The 18140-nt window shown below is 44.1% G+C and overlaps 1 protein-coding gene across 2 annotated transcripts in view; it reads right to left on the bottom strand.

Annotated features, from left to right (window-relative positions):
* Window positions 1–11482: 11482 nt before the first annotated feature.
* Window positions 11483–18140, bottom strand: part of KIN (Kin17 DNA and RNA binding protein) — a 35896-nt gene continuing 29238 nt past the window's right edge. For both annotated transcript variants that reach the window (XM_069765304.1, XM_069765305.1), the window contains exons 10-13: window positions 15819–15887; window positions 15583–15682; window positions 14689–14789; window positions 11483–11764 (exon numbers count right to left, since the gene is read on the bottom strand). In XM_069765304.1, coding sequence (XP_069621405.1) covers window positions 11702–11764; window positions 14689–14789; window positions 15583–15682; window positions 15819–15887 — 333 coding nt within the window. In that variant the 3' untranslated portion in view covers window positions 11483–11701. The remainder of the gene's footprint in view (window positions 11765–14688; window positions 14790–15582; window positions 15683–15818; window positions 15888–18140) is intronic.

Genomic DNA, 18140 nt, shown 5'->3' with positions numbered 1-18140 from the left:
GCTCTGATGGTAGATCGGTCCTTGGCGAAGTAGGTCTGGGCGGTCTGGCAACCGCAAGGGGACGTCGGCTACGAGCTGAACGAGCTCCGCGTACCAAGCGCGACGAGGCCAGTCTGGGGCGACCAGAATGACCGGTCCTCCCTCCGTCCTGATCTTTCGGATGACCTTCGGCAGTAAGGGAAGAGGAGGAAACACGTATGGGAGTTGAAAATGATGCCACGGAGAAATTAGCGCGTCCACTCCAATGGCCTGGGGATCCCGAGATCGAGCGATGAAGTTGTGGACCTTGGCGTTCCATCTGGATGCCATCAGATCCACGTCCGGGGTCCCCCAGCGAAGACAGATCTGGTGAAAAACTTCTGGGTGAAGTTCCCATTCCCCCGAGGCAAGGCCCTGGCGGCTCAGGAAGTCCGCTGCCCAGTTCTCGACTCCCGGAATGTGCACCGCCGAGATGATGGAGTGGTTGGTCTCGGCCCAACGAAGGATGAGAGAGACTTCCCTCATCGCCGCCCTGCTGCGGGTACCCCCCTGGTGGTTGATGTAAGCCACCGCCGTGACGTTGTCCGATTGGACTCTTATTGGGTGACCCGCAAGCAGAGCGTGGAAGTGAATCAGAGCAAGTCTGATAGCACGAATCTCCAGAATGTTGATGGGGAGGCTGGATTCCCAAGCAGTCCAACGACCCTGGGCCGAGTGGTGAAGAAACACCGCCCCCCAGCCAAGAAGACTGGCGTCGGTGGTTACCACTAACCAGCGGAACGGGAGGAAGGACTTCCCCTGGAGAAGAGATGGTCCCAGGGTCCACCAAATGAGAGAATGTCTGACCCGAGGAGACAGGGGACAAGGGAGGTCGAGAGAAAAGAGACTCCTGTCCCAGTTGTCCAGCAGAGCCTGTTGTAAGGGGCGGAGATGGAGTTGAGCGAAGGGAACAGCTTCGATTGCCGCAACCATCTTTCCCAGGATCTTCATGGCGAACCGAATGGTTCGCGGGCGAGGATGGCAGAGTGTACGGACTCCCTGCTGGAGCGCTTGGACCTTGGACCGAGGAAGCAAAACCAGCCCCCTTGAAGTGTCCAGGATCATTCCCAGAAAGGAGATCCGACGGGAAGGAACGGGAGATGACTTGTCTAAGTTGATCAGCCAGCCCAGGCGAGAAAGCGAATCCAGGGTAATGTGGACGCTTGACTCGCAGGCCTGAAACGACGGGCCCTTTATGAGGAGATCGTCTAAGTAAGGTAATACGACGACTCCTCGAGAGTGAAGAATGGCCATGACAGCCGCCATGACCTTGGTGAACACCCTGGGCGCCGTGGCGAGACCGAAGGGCAAGGCTGTGAACTGAAAATGGTCCTCTCGAATGGCAAAGCGAAGGAACCTCTGATGAGGCGGGAAGATCGGGATGTGAAGATAGGCATCCTTGATGTCTATCGAGGCCAAAAATTCCCCTCTTTCCATGGAGGAGATGACTGATCTGAGCGATTCCATCCTGAAGTGCCGGACTCTCACGCACCTGTTCAGAAGCTTCAGATCCAAAATGGGACGAACGGTCCCGTCCTTCTTTGGCACGACGAAGAGGTTTGAGTAGAAGCCTCTGAACCTCTCGTGTTCCGGGACCGGCACGATGACCCCGCTCTGGCGGAGGGAGTGGATGGCGCAAAGAAGGGCGCGAGACTGAGCTCCCGAACTGGGAAGACGAGAGGGGAAGAACCGAGTGGGAGGGGGAGAGGAGAACTCTATCTTGTAGCCAGACGATACCAGATCTCTGACCCATTCGTCGTGAACGACGGAGAGCCAGGCTTGTTGAAAAAGGAGTAGACGACCGCCTACTCTTCTGGGATCGACTGGCGCTGTTCCCGAGTCATTGAGAAGGGAATCTGGGAGGTCTGGAACCTCTGGTTCGGGGCTGCCTCGGTTTCCCGCGCCAGGAGGGATTAGGTCTGAAGGATGGACGAACGTCTCTGTCTGCGCGGGCGGAGCGGTCCGATCTGGGAAGGCCAGAGGGATTGGACCAGGCAGAGTTGGTACGAAAAGGCCGAAAACGAAAGTAAGGCTGGCGCTGGAAAGCCGCCTTGGGCCTCTGTTGGGGAAGAAACTTGCTCTTTCCCCCTGTGGCGTCGGAAATAAGCTGGTCAAGCTTTTCGCCGAAAAGACGCCCGCTTTGAAAAGGGAGAGAAATCAGGGATTTTTTAGAGGAAGAGTCTGCGCGCCAATCTCTGAGCCAAAGGGCCCTTCTAATAGCGATGGCGTTGGAAGCCGCCGAAGCAGCGCAATTTGCCGCGTCGAGAGATGCGAACATAACATAATCGCTGGCCATGGCTAGCTGCTTAGCCAGGTCCGCCATCTCCGAGGGGAGGTCCTGCTCATTAATGGATTTCGCTAGGGCATCCGCCCAGGAAACCATAGCCTTGGACACCCAGGCCGCGGCGAAGGAGGGAGACAGGGACGAGCCAGAGGCTTCGTACACCGAGCGAGCTAGAGAGTCTATCTGGCGTTCGGTGGGACTCTTAATTGAAGCGCCCTCCGGGACTGAGAGAAGAGTCTTAGAAGCCAGGCGCGAGACCGGCGGATCTACCGTGGGGGGATCCGTCCAGTCTTTCACGAGATCAGCTGAGAAGGGATACTTGGAAACCAAGACCTTCTTACCCGTGAAGCGCTTGTCTGGGTGTTCCCTGTGACGCCTGACTATGTCCAGGAAGGCTGGATGAGAGGCAAAAGCTTTGTGAGAACGCTTGGTTCTGGAAAAGGAGACCGCATGTTCCGGAGCGGAATTAGAATCGTCATCCACCTTTAGTGCGTGATTGACTGCTACGATGAGGGAGTCAACCGTGGCTCTGAACTCCGGAGCCTCCGGATCCAAAGAAATTTCAGACTCATGTTCAGAGTCCTGAACGCTTCGAGCCCCCAAAGAGGGTGAGCGAGAGGTGGAGCTGCCAGAGTCTGAGTGACGAGGAGAACGCTCCGGAGAGGTAGTACGGGTCCGTTTTCTGGACGACCGTGCCTCTTTAAGAGGCGAGCGGCCCCTGCTGGCCGACGATTCCCCTGCTATGGAGGGATCCCTTAGCACCTGTAGCGGATTGCCCCGTTCCCCGGGAGGATTTTGAATGGACTTGATGGCGTTAGCTAAAAAATCCACGGACTGAGAAAGCGAGGCGACCCACGGGGGGGGGCTAGGTACTCCAGGGTCGGCGGCGGTGGAGGGCTCCTGGGCACACGGGGCATCGCAGGCAGAGCAGAGGGGAGAGCTTTGAGGCCTGGGAAGAGGGGCCTGGCAGGTGGTACACGCAGAAAAGAAGGTTGTATGCACCTTAGAAGATTTTTTAGACCTTGACTGCGACATGATGCTAATGCAGACAAAATTACAGGGTCTATATAGAGGTGACCAGTGACTGAGAGGGCGCTGCAGAGGGGAGCTAACGATGTCTCCTTACCCCGGTCCTGTGTCCCGCTATCCAGGAGAGACGAACTGCTGGGGTGTTCACTCTGAGAGGAGGAAGCCGGCTGCACGTGGGCCACTGACGCGCCAGAGATGCGACAGGCAGGAGCTGCGGCGCTGAGGAGAGGGACCAAGATGGCCGCCGAGATCAGGAAGAGAAATCTCGGCGGCTGTGAGAAGCGCCAGGAGCGGGGGGCGGCGCCACAGACACTGGCTGGAGTGGGCGGAGCTTAGCGGCGGCGACCAGCGGCTAGGCCGAAGCCGGGGACTAAATTTGCGGCCTCGGCCCGGCGCGCGGTCGCGAGCGCCGGAAAGGGACAGGGACCGCCCAAAAAGCCTGCAGATGGAGCCCAGGGATGAGGAGCCCTCCTGACCGCCGGCGACACCCCCCCCAGTCCCCCCACCGGGCACTTACCCTGAAGATGGAGGTGAGAGGGAACCATGGTGCCATATATAGGAATGGTGCAGGGGTTGGGAAGCCTTCTATCCACCTACCCCACATGGGGGGTGGAGAGGAACCGTCCACCACCTGAGTCACAAGTCACATTGGTGATGCAGTGTGGTCTGCACGGACGCCACTGGGATAAAGCCACTGTACAGCCGAGGGTAGAACCTGGTGGACAGGGCAGATGTCCGGCAATAAAAAGGCCTGGCTGCAGAGGAGGATACTGGAGGTAGGAACACCAGTGCTCGTCTGTATAAGGGGAGATCGGGGCCCATTAGGGGAGAAACCGTCGCCCAAAAAAAGGACAGCTCAGGCAGTGGCTCCCACGTCGCAGGAGAGGATACGGTGAGGTGAAACTCCCGTGCTCGCCTGTTGTTGGTTCGGGGGAGATCGGACCTTAGAAGAATCCGTCGCCCCCTTCGTCCGGAATAGATGAAAAAAGAGAGAAAAAAATCAGTGTGCCTCCTACGGACACTAAGCTTAAACTGGGTCTCTGCATGCCAGCATGAGGGTGTATACTGCAAGGGAGGAGCTAACCCTTTTTTGTCTCAGCTTAGTGTCAGCCTCCTAGTGACAGCAGCATAACCCATGGTCCTGTGTCCCCCAATGAGGCGAAGGAGAAATATACATGTGTATATATAGATAGATATAGAGATATATATAGAGAGACAGAGCGCGAGAGATATCTACTATATAATTGTTTAAGGGTCACTTCCGTCTGTCCTCCTTTCTGTCAGCGCTTTACTGCGCTGACTGCAGGGCAGTAAAGCAGCGGCCATTTCGCTGCCAGACTATGGCCGTCGCTGATTGGTCGTGGCAAAACGCCCACGACCATTGCCACGACCAATCAGCGACGGTCATAGTCTGGCAGCGAAATGGCCGCTGCTTTACTGCCCTGCAGTCAGCGCTGAGCGCTTACACAGGGTTAATGCCAGTGTTAACGGACCGCCGTGTAACGCACTCTGTTAACGCAGCTATTAACCCTGTGTGACCAACTTTTTACTATTGATGCTGCGTATGCAGCATCAATAGTAGAAAGATCTAATGTTACAAATAATAATAAAAAAAAAAAAAAGGTTATTCTCACCCTCCAACGTGGCGCGCTGTCCTTGGCAGTGCAAGCGGCAGGTTCCGGTGCCAAGGATGCTATGCGAGAAGGACCTTCCATGACGTCACAGTCATGTGACCGCGACTTCATCACAGGTCCTGCGCACATACCAACCCTGGGACCGGAAGCTGCTGCGTGCACCGCACACAGGGCCAGGACTTCAAGGGGCCTTCAGAAGGTGAGTATATGTTTATTTTAAGTCTTTTTTTAACCACGCATATAGTGCCCACATTGCTATATACTACGTGGGCTGTGTTACATACTGCGTGGGCAATATACTACGTGGCTGTTATATACTACGTGGCTCTGCTATATACTAATTCGCTGACCACTATACTACATAGCCGTGCAATACACTACGTGACAGTTATATACTACATGGCTGTGCAATATACTACGTGGCTCTGCTATATACTACGTGGCTGACCAATATACTACATACCTGTGCAATACACTACGTGGCTGTTATATACTACGTAGCTCTGCTATATACTATGTACGCTGTTACATACTACGTAGCTCTGTTATATACTACATAGCTATGTTAGATACTACGTCGGTTGTATTATATACTACGTCACTGTGCAATATAGTACGTAGCCTGTGCTATATACTACCTACATATTATAGAATACCCAATATGTTTGAATCGGGCCACCATCTAGTATATATATATATATATATATATATATATATATATATCTACATTATATATATATATCTATATAAATATGGAAAATTAGCAAGGAAAATATATAGATCTGTAGAAGGGTCTATAGAAGTTCTATTAAATAATAAAATTAAATTAACAGTAGTATTATTAGGACCCAACAGATCAGACTACTAGTAAGTTCTCAGGGACAATCGGAGAATATACAAAGCAAGAGGGGAAAGGAAACAAACGGCCAATCAATAAAGTCCCAAGTACAATATAACATATCAACATATTTTATTTATAAATTAATCAGATGTGTAACCACTTGTATGCAAAATAATGTGTCATGCACCAGTATTAACATAAATCATCCCAAAATAAAGAATGTGCAAAAAAAGAGTGTATAAAATTATTTTATTAGAAATATTATAACATATAAAAAAACTATACACTGTTGATTTCTTCACTCCAAGCTGGTTGGCTATTGCAGATTCAGTCTTCCCAGCCTGGTGCAGGGCTACAATTTTGTTTCTGGTGTCCTTTGACAGCTCTTTGGTCTTTACCATAGTGGAGTTTGGAGTCAGACTGTTTGAGTGTGTGCACAGGTGTCTTTTTATACTGATAACAAGTTTAAACAGGTGCCATTACTACAGGTAATGAGTGGAGGAAAGAGGAGACTCTTAAAGAAGAAGTTACAGGTCTGTGAGAGCCAGAAATCTTGATTGTTTATTTCTGACCAAATACTTATTTTCCACCATAATATGCAAATAACATGTTAAAAAAACAGACAATGTGATTTTCTGGATTTTTTTTTCTCAGTTTGTCTCCCACAGTTGAGGTCTACCTATGATGTAAATTACAGACGCCTCTCATCTTTTTAAGTGGTGGAACTTGCACTATTGCTGACTGACTAAATACTTTTTTGCCCCTATATACACATATATATATATACATATATATATACATATATTAGAATTTTTTTTTGCACATTGTTTACTAATTGCACAATTAATGCACTATGCACTTTTATGTGGCTGCTATTTAATCATATGTTTTGGAATAGTGCTGGTATATACCATATCATTGGAGGTCTATAAATTATTTGATGACTATTTTTGTAAATATTGGTTGGCGTCTGTTTTTTACTATTATATTGTACTCATGTTTATCAGCTATATTTTATTAAATTAGTATTTTTATATGTTATAATATTTCTAATAAAATAATTTTATACACTTTTTGCACATTCTTTATTTTGGGATGATTTATGTTAATACTGGTGCATGACACATTATTTTTCCGTATGTTTGAAATCTAAAAAGTGTTTTGAGACTGGTAGGTCTTGTCTTTTCTTCCTTATTGAGTGGCGGTGATTGTTCATGCGGGTTTTAGATGCGGGGCAGACATAGTCCCTGTGCGCAGGTGCAGGCAAAAGGAAGGAGCGCTTGTAATCTCACTGGCTGGCTTCCCAACATGTGGGTATGGGAGGCTTTGTCATGCGCAGTAAGCCTTAGGGAACGCCAAATTCAGCGGCTATTCAGTCCTCCATGTGACTCCATCTGTCCGGCGGGGTAAGCGCTATATTTTAATAATATCTGAAGATATGAATCATTGCATACATATTAGAGAATAAAATATAAACAGCTTTAAAAGCGGCAATATCAGTGGGAATGTGGAAGTAAGAGAAGTCTAAAGCACTTTAGCACAATGCACTTTATACACCAGGGAAACACATGGAGCGTTTTTATAAGTATGATGTAAATTTATCACAACAACTGTAAGCATATGTATGGCTATTTATTATGTAAATGATTGAGGGTTATCTGTATATAAGGACACAATTTGTTACCACCCACTGCTTGAGAAAGGCTCAGTGTGAGCCGAAACGTCGCGAGATGTGGGTCTGAAATAAACCACAGCTTTTTCACTTTTACAAACTATTGGAGTGCTGCCTTCTTTTTCTGCTTGGCATATTATTTGGGTGGACATGTGGATGGTCTTACCCAGGAGGCTTGGCACCCACCGGTGAGCATTGTGCTGCTCTCATATTATATATATATATATATATATATATATATATATATATATATATATATATATATATATATATATATATATATATATATATATATATATATATATTTTTTTTTTTTAATATTTTTTAACAATGTGCAAAAAAGCAAAAAATTTATGTGTAACCAATAACAAAATTTTTGTAAATATTGGTTGGCGTCTGTTTTTTACTATTATATTGTGCTCATGTTTATCAGCTATATTTTATTAAATTAGTTTTTTTTATGTTACTAGCTGAAGAGCCCGGCGTTGCCTGGGCATAGTAAATATCTGTGGTTAGTTATAGCACCTCACTTCTCTTATTTTCCCATCACGCCTTTCATTTTCCCCATCACATCTTTCATTTTCCCCCTCACATCTCTCATTTTCTCCCTCACACCTCTCATTTTCTCCCTCACACCTCATTTTCCCCCTCACTCTTGTCATTTCGACGTCACATCTGTAATTTCCGATCACTCCACTATTTTCCCTCACTCCTCTCATTTTGCACTCCCACCTCATTTTCACCTCAGTATATACATATTTGTCATTTCCCTTATATATAGTATACACGTGTATGTCATCTACTGTATGTAGTATATACCTGTCATCTCCCCTGTATATAGTATATATCTGTGTGTCATCTCATCCTGTATATAGTATATACCTGTATGTCATCTCCTCCTATATATAGCATATACCTGTATGTCATCTCCTCCTGTATATAGTATATACCTGTATGTCATCTCCTCCTATATATAGCATATACCTGTATGTCATCTCCTCCTGTATATAGTATATACCTGTAGGTCATCTGCTCCTGTATATAGTATGTACCTGTATGTCATCTCCTCCTCTATATAGTATATACCGGTGTGTTAGCTCTCCTGTATATAGTATATACCTGTGTGTCATCTCACCGTACATAGTATATATCTGTATGTCATCTCCTCCTGTATTAGACCTCGTTCACACGTTATTTGGCAAGTATTTTTACTTCAGTATTTGTAAGCTAAATTGGCAGCCTGATAAATCCCCAGCCAACAGGAAGCCCTCTTCCCTGGCAGTATATATTAGCTCAAATATAAACATAATAGACAGGTCATGTGACTGACAGCGGCCGTATTTCCTATATGGTACATTTGTTGCTCTTGTAGTTTGTCTGCTTATTAATCAGATTTTTATTTTTGAAGGATAATACCAGACTTGTGTGTTTTAGGGCGAGTTTCGTGTGTCACTGTGTGTGTTGAGTTGCATGTGGCTACATGCATGTAGCGACTTTTGTGAGATGAGTTTTGTGTGGTGACATGCATGTAGCAACTTTTTGTGCGTCGAGTTGCATGTGACAGGTTGGTGTAGCAAGTTGTGTGCAGCAAGTTTTGCGCATGGCGAGTTTTGCGCATGGCGAGTTTTATGTGTGGTGCCTTTTGAGTATGTGCAAGTTTTGTGTGAGGCAACTTTTGCATGTGTTGCAACTTTTGTGCATGTGGCAATTTTTCCGCGTGTGGCGAGTTTTCCATGAGGTGAGTTTTGCACGTGTGGCGAGTTTTGCACGTGGCGAGTTTTGAGCGGCGACTTTTGTGTTTCAACTTTTATGTGGCGAAGTTGGTGTATGTGTGGTGAAATGTGTGCTGAGGGTGGTATATGTGTTCAAGCACGTGGTAGTGTGTGGCGCATTTTGTGTGTGTGTTCATATCCCCGTGTGTGGCGAGTATCCCATGTCGGGGCCCCACCGTAGCAACTGTACGGTATATTCTCTTAGGCGCCATCACTCTCACTCTTTAAGTCCCCCTTGTTCACATCTGGCAGCTGTCAATTTGCTTCCAACACTTTTCCTTTCACTTTTTCCCCATTGTGTAGATAGGGGCAAAATTGTTTGGTGAATAGGAAAGCGTGGGGTTCAAATTTCACCTCACAACATAGCCTATGACGCTCTCGGGGTCCAGACGTGTGACTGTGCAAAATTTTGTGGCTGTAGCTGCGACTGTTCAGATGCCAATCCCGGACACACACACACACACACACACACACACACACACACACAGCTTTATATATTAGATAATATTTCTAATAAAATAATTTTATACACGGTCTTTTTTTGCACATTCTTTATTTTGGGATGATTTATATTTTATTTATAGCAGCAACAGGGGTGTCAGCACAATGACATTTAAAAAGAGCAATTAAAAATCAAGAACAAGGATGCCCTCATGGGGTATGGAGATGTAAGAAGGAAGGTGACAAGTGAACATATAATAAATAAACAAATGAGTCCAAAAAAAGCCAACAGTACATTAATCAATTGCCATTTTACAGGGACAAAAGAAAGGGGATAGAGTGTCAATGCACTCCTCTATTTAGTATATTCATACATCTAAGGAACGAAGTAGAACTATATATATTATAAGGAAAAAAGGACTCGTCATGTGCCCATGTCTGGTGTGTCACCTAGTAGTATAAAGAGTGTTATAAAAGAGTTAATGGTGCACTTACATTAGTATAACTCCTTCATCCAAGTGGTGTCCACCCTGACGCACGTTTCGGCTTCCGCCTTCTGCCTTAAAGGGGTTATCCGGGACATTGAACCTACAGGCCGCAGAATCACCGGCAGGCGAGTCCGTAATTGCTCTGAGCCAGTGTCGGGCACAAAATGCAGGTAACTTGCAACTACCTGCCTGCAAATTCTTAGCCCCATAAGAAAAAGAATACAAAAGACCCTTTAAAGGGGAACCTAGCATTCATTTCATGATGCCCAAATTATGGCTTGCAGCCTGGAACGTTCTTCTTTGAAATGATTCAGCGTTTCAGATAAAACATAGTTTGAAGATCTGGTCAGGAGACGAGGAGTAAAATTCAGTTCTCAGCGAGATCCTCCCTTCCTCACTCTAGATATTTGACAGGTCTCTCCAATGTATGTGCACATAGGGAGAGACTTGTCAATCACGTGGGTTGGGGAGCAGCCAAGGGCCACATCGGACTCACCCGGTCTCTTCAAACCTAAATCATTTATGGCATATATGGAGGTCCAGTAGCTGAAGAAGTCAAAGGTTTCGGCTACTGCAGATTTGTTACAGATTTTGCAAAGCATATAAACTAATCCGTTACTCTAAATACTGTTACTTACATCTCGATTTACTGTGGACTTTCACAGGGTTCGGTTGTAAACTCTGAACCCCAAACTTTTTTTTTTTTTTACCCCTTTTATGTACCATGCTTTCTAAATTATATTATAAGCTTGTAGGGGATATAAACCCCTATAAAAAAAATAAAAAATAAAATAAAATCACACCTTTCGTGTTCTCTTTGCTGACGCCATTCAGCAGAAACTAAAGTTTTATAAATAATGCTAATTAGGGTGCACCCTTGGTGTGGCCAAGAGGCTCAGTGCACTGTTCTGCCCACTTGTTTTGCATGCCTCACCTCCCTCCCTGGCATTCCTGAGCTTTCTTTGCAGACAGTGCTATCCAAGCATGCAAGTGCTGTCAGTCACTAATAAGGGAGGTGAGGCATGCAAAACCAGTGGGTGCAATGGTGCCCGAGCTTCTTGGCCACACCAAGGGTGCACCAAGTGCCCTAATTAGCATGTTTGATTAAGCTTCAATTACTTTAATACTTAGGCAGTGATCAGAACACAAAAGGGTGCGATTTTTAGAGGGTTTTTTATCCCAAACAAGGATACGCGCCACGTTTATACTGTCAGTTAGGGTTGGCAAACATCATTTAACAAGTCCAGCAAAATAAAATACGAAAAAATAGTTGGGCAAAATGAAACAAATACATTTTATAGCTCTTATAAAATTAATTTTATTTCCGGATATTCCAACATCAAAAAAGCTTTTCCAAGTGTGAAGAATATTCCGAGAGATAAAGACACAGAAGCCAGGAAATAGGAAGACTCAAGCTGCAGCTAGCAGACCATCCTCCTCGGCACATTCTCTATACACATGTACAATCTAGGAAAACCCTGACACAGTAGAGTTTTGTATTTTTCTGGCAGCATCGCATAAATCATGCCACCTTGGAAAAATCCTCATATGGGAGGCTGTCCACCTTTCGGCCTTTGAGTGGGCCCTGTAATGGAAAATATAGAAAATGTCACAAATCCTTGTTAAATCTTCTGTACAATATCAACAGTCTTCATCTAACAAGATTTCATAATAAGACAAGATAGCGGACAGCACACTCTTTACATTACTAGGGAGACCTTGCCAACAAACTATACATTTATGGCAAAATAATATAATACGGACATTTTGGGAACCTATCTTATGCAAATAATTAGATTACTTATCAAAGATCCTCCAATTTAGGTGGAGTCTGCTGTTGTGAAAGATTAACACAGGTCAACAACAAAAAAAAATTTTTCTGGTGTCCAAAATATTTTAATGAATTTAGGGTATTTTTGGGGTGCTGATTCTGAATATGTCATCAGTTTTGCCAGATTGGCTCAAGTTTTTGAGATTTTTGGTATCTTATTTATAGCACTTGTTGGTAAATGCGACGCATCATCTCATTAATTTCTTTGGATTAGTACTTGAACTGAGCAGTTCTCAATATAGTTTTGTGTTAATTAGTGTTCTAAAAGTTTGTTCATAGCTTGATTTTTGCACTAACTTTATGTTGTTGTCTGTTTTCCAGTGAAAAGCATGAACTCATCAAGAAGAAGTTGTCTTAACGATCCAGAGAGCCCCTGTGTGCTCAAACTTTGAAGCTCTCCCACAAGTGATCCCATTTTGGAAACTAGACCCCCCAAGGAGCTTATCTAGATGCATAGTGAGCACTTTGAACCCCCAGGTGCTTCACAAATTGATCCGTAAAAATGAAAAAGTACTTTTTTTCACAAAAAATTTATTTTAGCCTCAATTTTTTCATTTTCACATGGGCAACAGAATAAAATGGATCCTAAAATGTGTTGGGCAATTTCTCCTGAGTACAACGATACCTCATATGTGGTCACAAACCACTGTTTGTGCACACGGCAAGGCTCCATTTTCGTAATAATTCGATACATGCTTTGCACACTATGTGTGGTGCCCAAAACTTGTCTTGGTCCCCAAGCATAACCCCAAAATAGGCAAAATACACTTTTTTTACGAAGTCTGTTATGTTTCTTCTATGTTTTGGCAGTGTGTATTCACCACAAATGTAACAGAATGAGTCTGGATCGTTAAGACAACTTCTTCTTGATGAGTTCATGCTTTTCACTGGAAAACAGACAACAACATAAAGTTAGTGCAAAAATCAAGCTATGAACAAACTTTTAGAACACTAATTAACACAAAACTATATTGAGAACTGCTCAGTTCAAGTACTAATCCAAAGAAATTAATGAGATGATGCGTCGCATTTACCAACAAGTGCTATAAATAAGATACCAAAAATCTCAAAAACTTGAGCCAATCTGGCAAAACTGATGACATATTCAGAATCAGCACCCCAAAAATACCCTAAATTCGATGAAATATCTTTGGCACCAAAAATGCTGTTGACCATCTGTTAGCAACCTGCCATCTATCCTCAACATGAAGGGAAAATCCAGACACCCTCATACAGATGAGATGGCTGGTCAGAAGAAATCAGCGATTGGGGGCGAGTATTAAAATTTGCCTTCATTTTTTAGTTATTTGATTTGGCTGCCATTTTGCTACATTATGGAGTGCAGAGAAAAAGTAAAACAAATAAAATGTCATTCTCACCGCTCCTTTATCCTTTTCTTACTCCTGTCCCGCCATGGGTCCTCCAACCAGCTCTTTCTTCCATCTTCGTCTCTGGACGTGACTCCCATTCACTAGGCCTGCCCACGCCATAATAGCGCCTAATAAATGGAAGACCCAGCCAGAAAGAAGATAGAAGAAAGAACATAACAGGATAAAAGTAAAAAAAACAACAACTGACTTTTCAGGTTTTTTTTTTTTTTTTTTTATTAACTTCTGCTTCCTAATGCAAATTAAACATCCACAAAGCTCTTTATTTTTCATTCTGTGTTGGCATATCGCATAACCTTTTTATTTTTCGTATGAAGTAACTTAAAAAAAAAAGGAAGCCTTTTGTCATTATAGCTGCAGTCTAGTGGATTTTTTAAATTATTTTTGTATTTATCTTTTTATTGTAACGGTTTTCAACTTTATCGTTTTATTTCACAATTTATTGTAGCCCCACGAGGAGGCTTGAAGCGGAGATCTCTTGACCATATTATTAATGTTTTGGAATGTACATGTTCCAAGCATTATGGTCTTTTAGTGATACACAGAGGAACAGCCTTATAGGCTTTTTTTATGGCAGACCTGGGGGGTGGGAGCCTTTCTGAGGCCCCTGGCAGCCATGGCAACCCATTAGCAATCAGTGATTGTGCATAATAGGCTGACAGAAGGAGTCCTCTCCCTCTGTCAAACATCTTCAATGTGTACACATTATAATGATAGCTATATGCGTTATGTGGACGTTGGTCAAACGATACTTTGGCCATTTGACAGTCTGTCTCACACACAGGAGTGCTTGCATGGCCGAGCGCTCATGTATTGTCTATGCAAAAGCCTCCGATAGGCATTTCTATGGGTGGCTTATTTAAGGGAGAACGGGGCATTCGGCAGTCGGAAATCGGACACACCAGATCCATCAGTTGATCAGCGCTATTACAGATTAGAGTATTGCTGATATCAATGGGATCAGCCGCTATTAGTCTAATGTGAATGGGGGACGATAAACCACAGCATCCAAGGAGAGATGGTTGGGAATAGCGTTTCCATGATCCCGACATTTAAAGTGGGCTCCCAGTGGTCTACTACATAGCAGCCTGTATGAGTATCAGGATGCTTGGTCATGGCAAATTGATTAAATGTCTCCTACTTGGACGGAATAGTAAGTTCAAATGTGTGGATGGGGTTGATCATAGATACATTTACAAGTTCAGTAACATTTTATTAATTTTACTCACTTCTATAGCATCATTAATTCCACAGCGCTTTACAGACATTATCCCATCCATGAACACTTACCGAGTCGATGACTATTGTAGCAGAAAAGCTTTTTTCATTTATACTTTCCAGGATGCCAAGGTTTCCTTTGTATCCCCCATTGAGGATTAGAACTTGCTTCCCTAGTATATAAAGACAAGGATCAATAATTACCATTTATCTAAGCTATGTAAGAAACCTCCACAATGACAAGATTGCCTGGCAGATCATAATTTAACTTTCACCTGGGCATGTGGCCATTTTCTTGTTCCACCATCTCTATACGTAAATTCTACAACTTTTATTTTAATGAATTGTTATTGTTTCCTTATTGTGGTTAAAAAGATGCCAACTAAGGCCTCTTTCACACTTCAGTCTTTTGGCGTCAGTCACTACCGACATAGTGACGGATTGACGGATCCGTCACAATTGTTGCGAAAACGGTCCTAACGGATCCGTTTTTTTGACGGATCCGTTACTTGGGGGTTGTCTGGGAGAAGTATCTACTTTTTGGAGCATGCGCAATTGAAAAAACGGATTGGGGCGACGGATCCGCCGAAAAAACTGTTGCGGCGGATCCGTCGCCCATAGGCGGCCATTCTATGGAATGGCGGACGCGACGGATCCGTCGCGATCCGCCATTTCAGCGGTGACAAAAAACGTTCCAATGTCCGTCTATTTTCAGAAAACGTCCGCCAAATTTCGACGGATCCGTCGCGTGGCGGATGGAACGGACGACCATCCGTCACAATCCGTCACTAATGCAAGTCTATGGGAAAATAACGGATCCGTCAAAAAAAAATGACGGATCCGTTATTTGAGGAAAATGGCGGTTTTAGACTGATGCCAAATAACTGAAGTGTGAAAGAGGCCTAAGCCGCAGTTTGCATAGCGGGGACTTCCAGAAGTGACATCAGCGAGGAAGAGCACGCTCACCTGGAACAGGGATGACCGTTTCTAGATGGGTCTGATCCAGCTTCAATTTGTCTCCTGAATCAATAAGCTTCACTACTGCCGTGTACCGATCAATCACCTCCTAAAGAAGAATATGTGGACATGTCAAGCTCTCCAGAAGCAAGCTTCAGCCTTTTATTACAGTGTGCTGTGCCATATGATCACAGTAGGAGACAAATTCACGTGAAGTCCAGCCTAATCTGGAACAACTGCCTTACCTTCACTACAGATTTTTTCTTGTAATATTTCTCCCCCAACTTCTTTGTTACAATTTTCACAACTATTTCCTAAAAAGTAAATTAAAACCAAAAAGTAAATAAAAGCAGAAGTACAGTAGAGTTACAGACCCTGTTAAAGACAGCAAAATCCCTCTTCAGTTTTTACTCACACTGTGCGGATCTTGATGGAGTCGCTACTGCGGCTCTGGTTGTCTATTATTGTCTGCAGTGCTGACGTCACATTGGTAGCCAATATCCGGGTTCACACTTGCGTTTGGCTGGTCGGACACATGTTGTGTTCCTGAGTGGTCGGCGGGCACGTTAAAATGCCGCATGCAGAAGCATGTGCATACAACACATGTCCCTGCGTACCCAATGTTAAAGATAGGTACGCAGGACGCATGCAGAAGTAGGCGAAGCTTAAGGGAGGAAGTACGCAGCCAAACGCAAGTGTGAACTTAGCCTTAGCGGCTCTGCCTACATTAACGGCACAAGCTGGTGAGTTCACAGATTGGTTACATCGCTGTTGGCATGATATCAGCATTGCAAACAATAAGCGACACCAGGAGCAGAGTTAGAGACTCTGTGCTGGACCAGGGGAGGGTGAGTAAAAATTGTATTTTTTTTTTTAAACAAACTGTAGACAGGAGTTTTCTGGTACCAGAAAACACCTTTAACATCGAGTATGGCAATCATAGGGAACATTTAGGCTATGTGCACACCTATAATGGTCCACTGCGGATTTTTCCGCAGAAGATTTGATAAATCTGCAGCAAAAACGCTGCATTTTTGCTGCAGATTTATCACGGATTTACACTGTGGTTTTACAACTGCGGTTTTCTATTATGGAGCAGGTGTAAGACCGCTGCGGAATCCGCAGAAAGAAGTGACATGCTGCGGAATGTAAACCGCTGCGTTTCCATGCGTTTTTTTCCGCAGCATGTGCACAGCGTTTTTTGTTTACCATAGGTTTACATTGTAATGTAAACTCATGGGAAACTGCTGCGTTTTCCGCATCGTGTGCACATACCCTCAGAGACACTCGATGCCTTTAAATAGAACTGAGCAAAAACATCCACTAATAATACGGTATATTGCAGAAACTGTAAGCATTCACCAAATACATACCAGGCAAACGGTTAAAATTAAGCGTACTGATTAATGAATAATCTATCATCAGTTGGAATAACAAGTTATATAGGACACGCACTACAAAAGCGATATAACCCTTTTGTTATACGAAGGCAACACTTGACATTCACAAATCAACCAAGTCAGAAATTAAAAATATTATACTGCTATATCTAAATTTTTTCTGGAAGCAGACACCTTATACATTATATAAAGGCCACTCATGTCTTTAAATACAATTCTGCATTTAAGTGTGACGCACTGTTCAAATTGTATAAAATAGCATGTTTGTGTCTGAGCCAAGGAGAAACTTCGCTTCATCAATCCTACTAAAATACCAGTCCATCATATGTAGTGTTTGTGTATATGCCATGTCTAAATCTCATGTCTTAATGTAGTTACCAGAATTGAACAGATCCGAAACCTAAGTTGTTAATAAACAGCACTACAATGACAAAGATCCCCTTATATGTGACAGAGAGCATATCCCCGCTTATTGGCAAGTAGGGTGATAACGTGAGAAAAAGTTCCTGAATATTTGCCCTCCCTACTTCTCACCCCCACTTCCTGTAATCACTTGATGCCTTCTTTCTTCCCTTAAAGGGAATCTATCAGCAGGTGTTTGCTCCCAAATCTGAGAGCAGCATGATGTAGGCAAAGAGAAGCTGAATCCAAAGATGTATCACTTAGATTACTGGGTGCAGCCGTTCTCACAATCAGAGCTTTTAGATTTAACAATACAGCAGAGCTGAGGAAGCTAATCCCACCCACACCAGGCTCTGTATATACAATGTCCATAGGCAGTGAGCTGCCCATCTCAGGAGAGGGCGTGTCACAAACACATGCCGCCATGTCCAGCAATGATAAACTACTGACGCTAAAACAATCATTGCAAACAAACAAAACCATGAAGCTTGATAAGAGAAATCGACCAAATCGGTGTTCTACCCCTACCTCATACTGTTTTCAGATTACAGATCAAAAAAGCATGAAATCAGGATATAAAACTTCCTGTCCTGCTTCTTAACAACAGAAGAGCTACCCTAAATCTTGTAACTACAGTTTGGAGCCAGGTATCATTTGAAAGGTAAGATTCTGTGTTTTAGATAGTACCTCCAGTTTCACCAGGAAGACCTAGGACTTGGTTTTAAGTCACCAATTCTAAATAATACGCTGTAATACTACAAGGAT

The sequence above is a fragment of the Ranitomeya imitator genome, chromosome 4 (genome assembly GCF_032444005.1).
Source record: "Ranitomeya imitator isolate aRanImi1 chromosome 4, aRanImi1.pri, whole genome shotgun sequence".
In the NCBI taxonomy this organism is placed as follows: Eukaryota; Metazoa; Chordata; class Amphibia; order Anura; family Dendrobatidae; genus Ranitomeya; species Ranitomeya imitator.
Note: the sequence above shows the minus strand (reverse complement) of the source record. Positions and strands in the feature narration are given on the sequence as shown.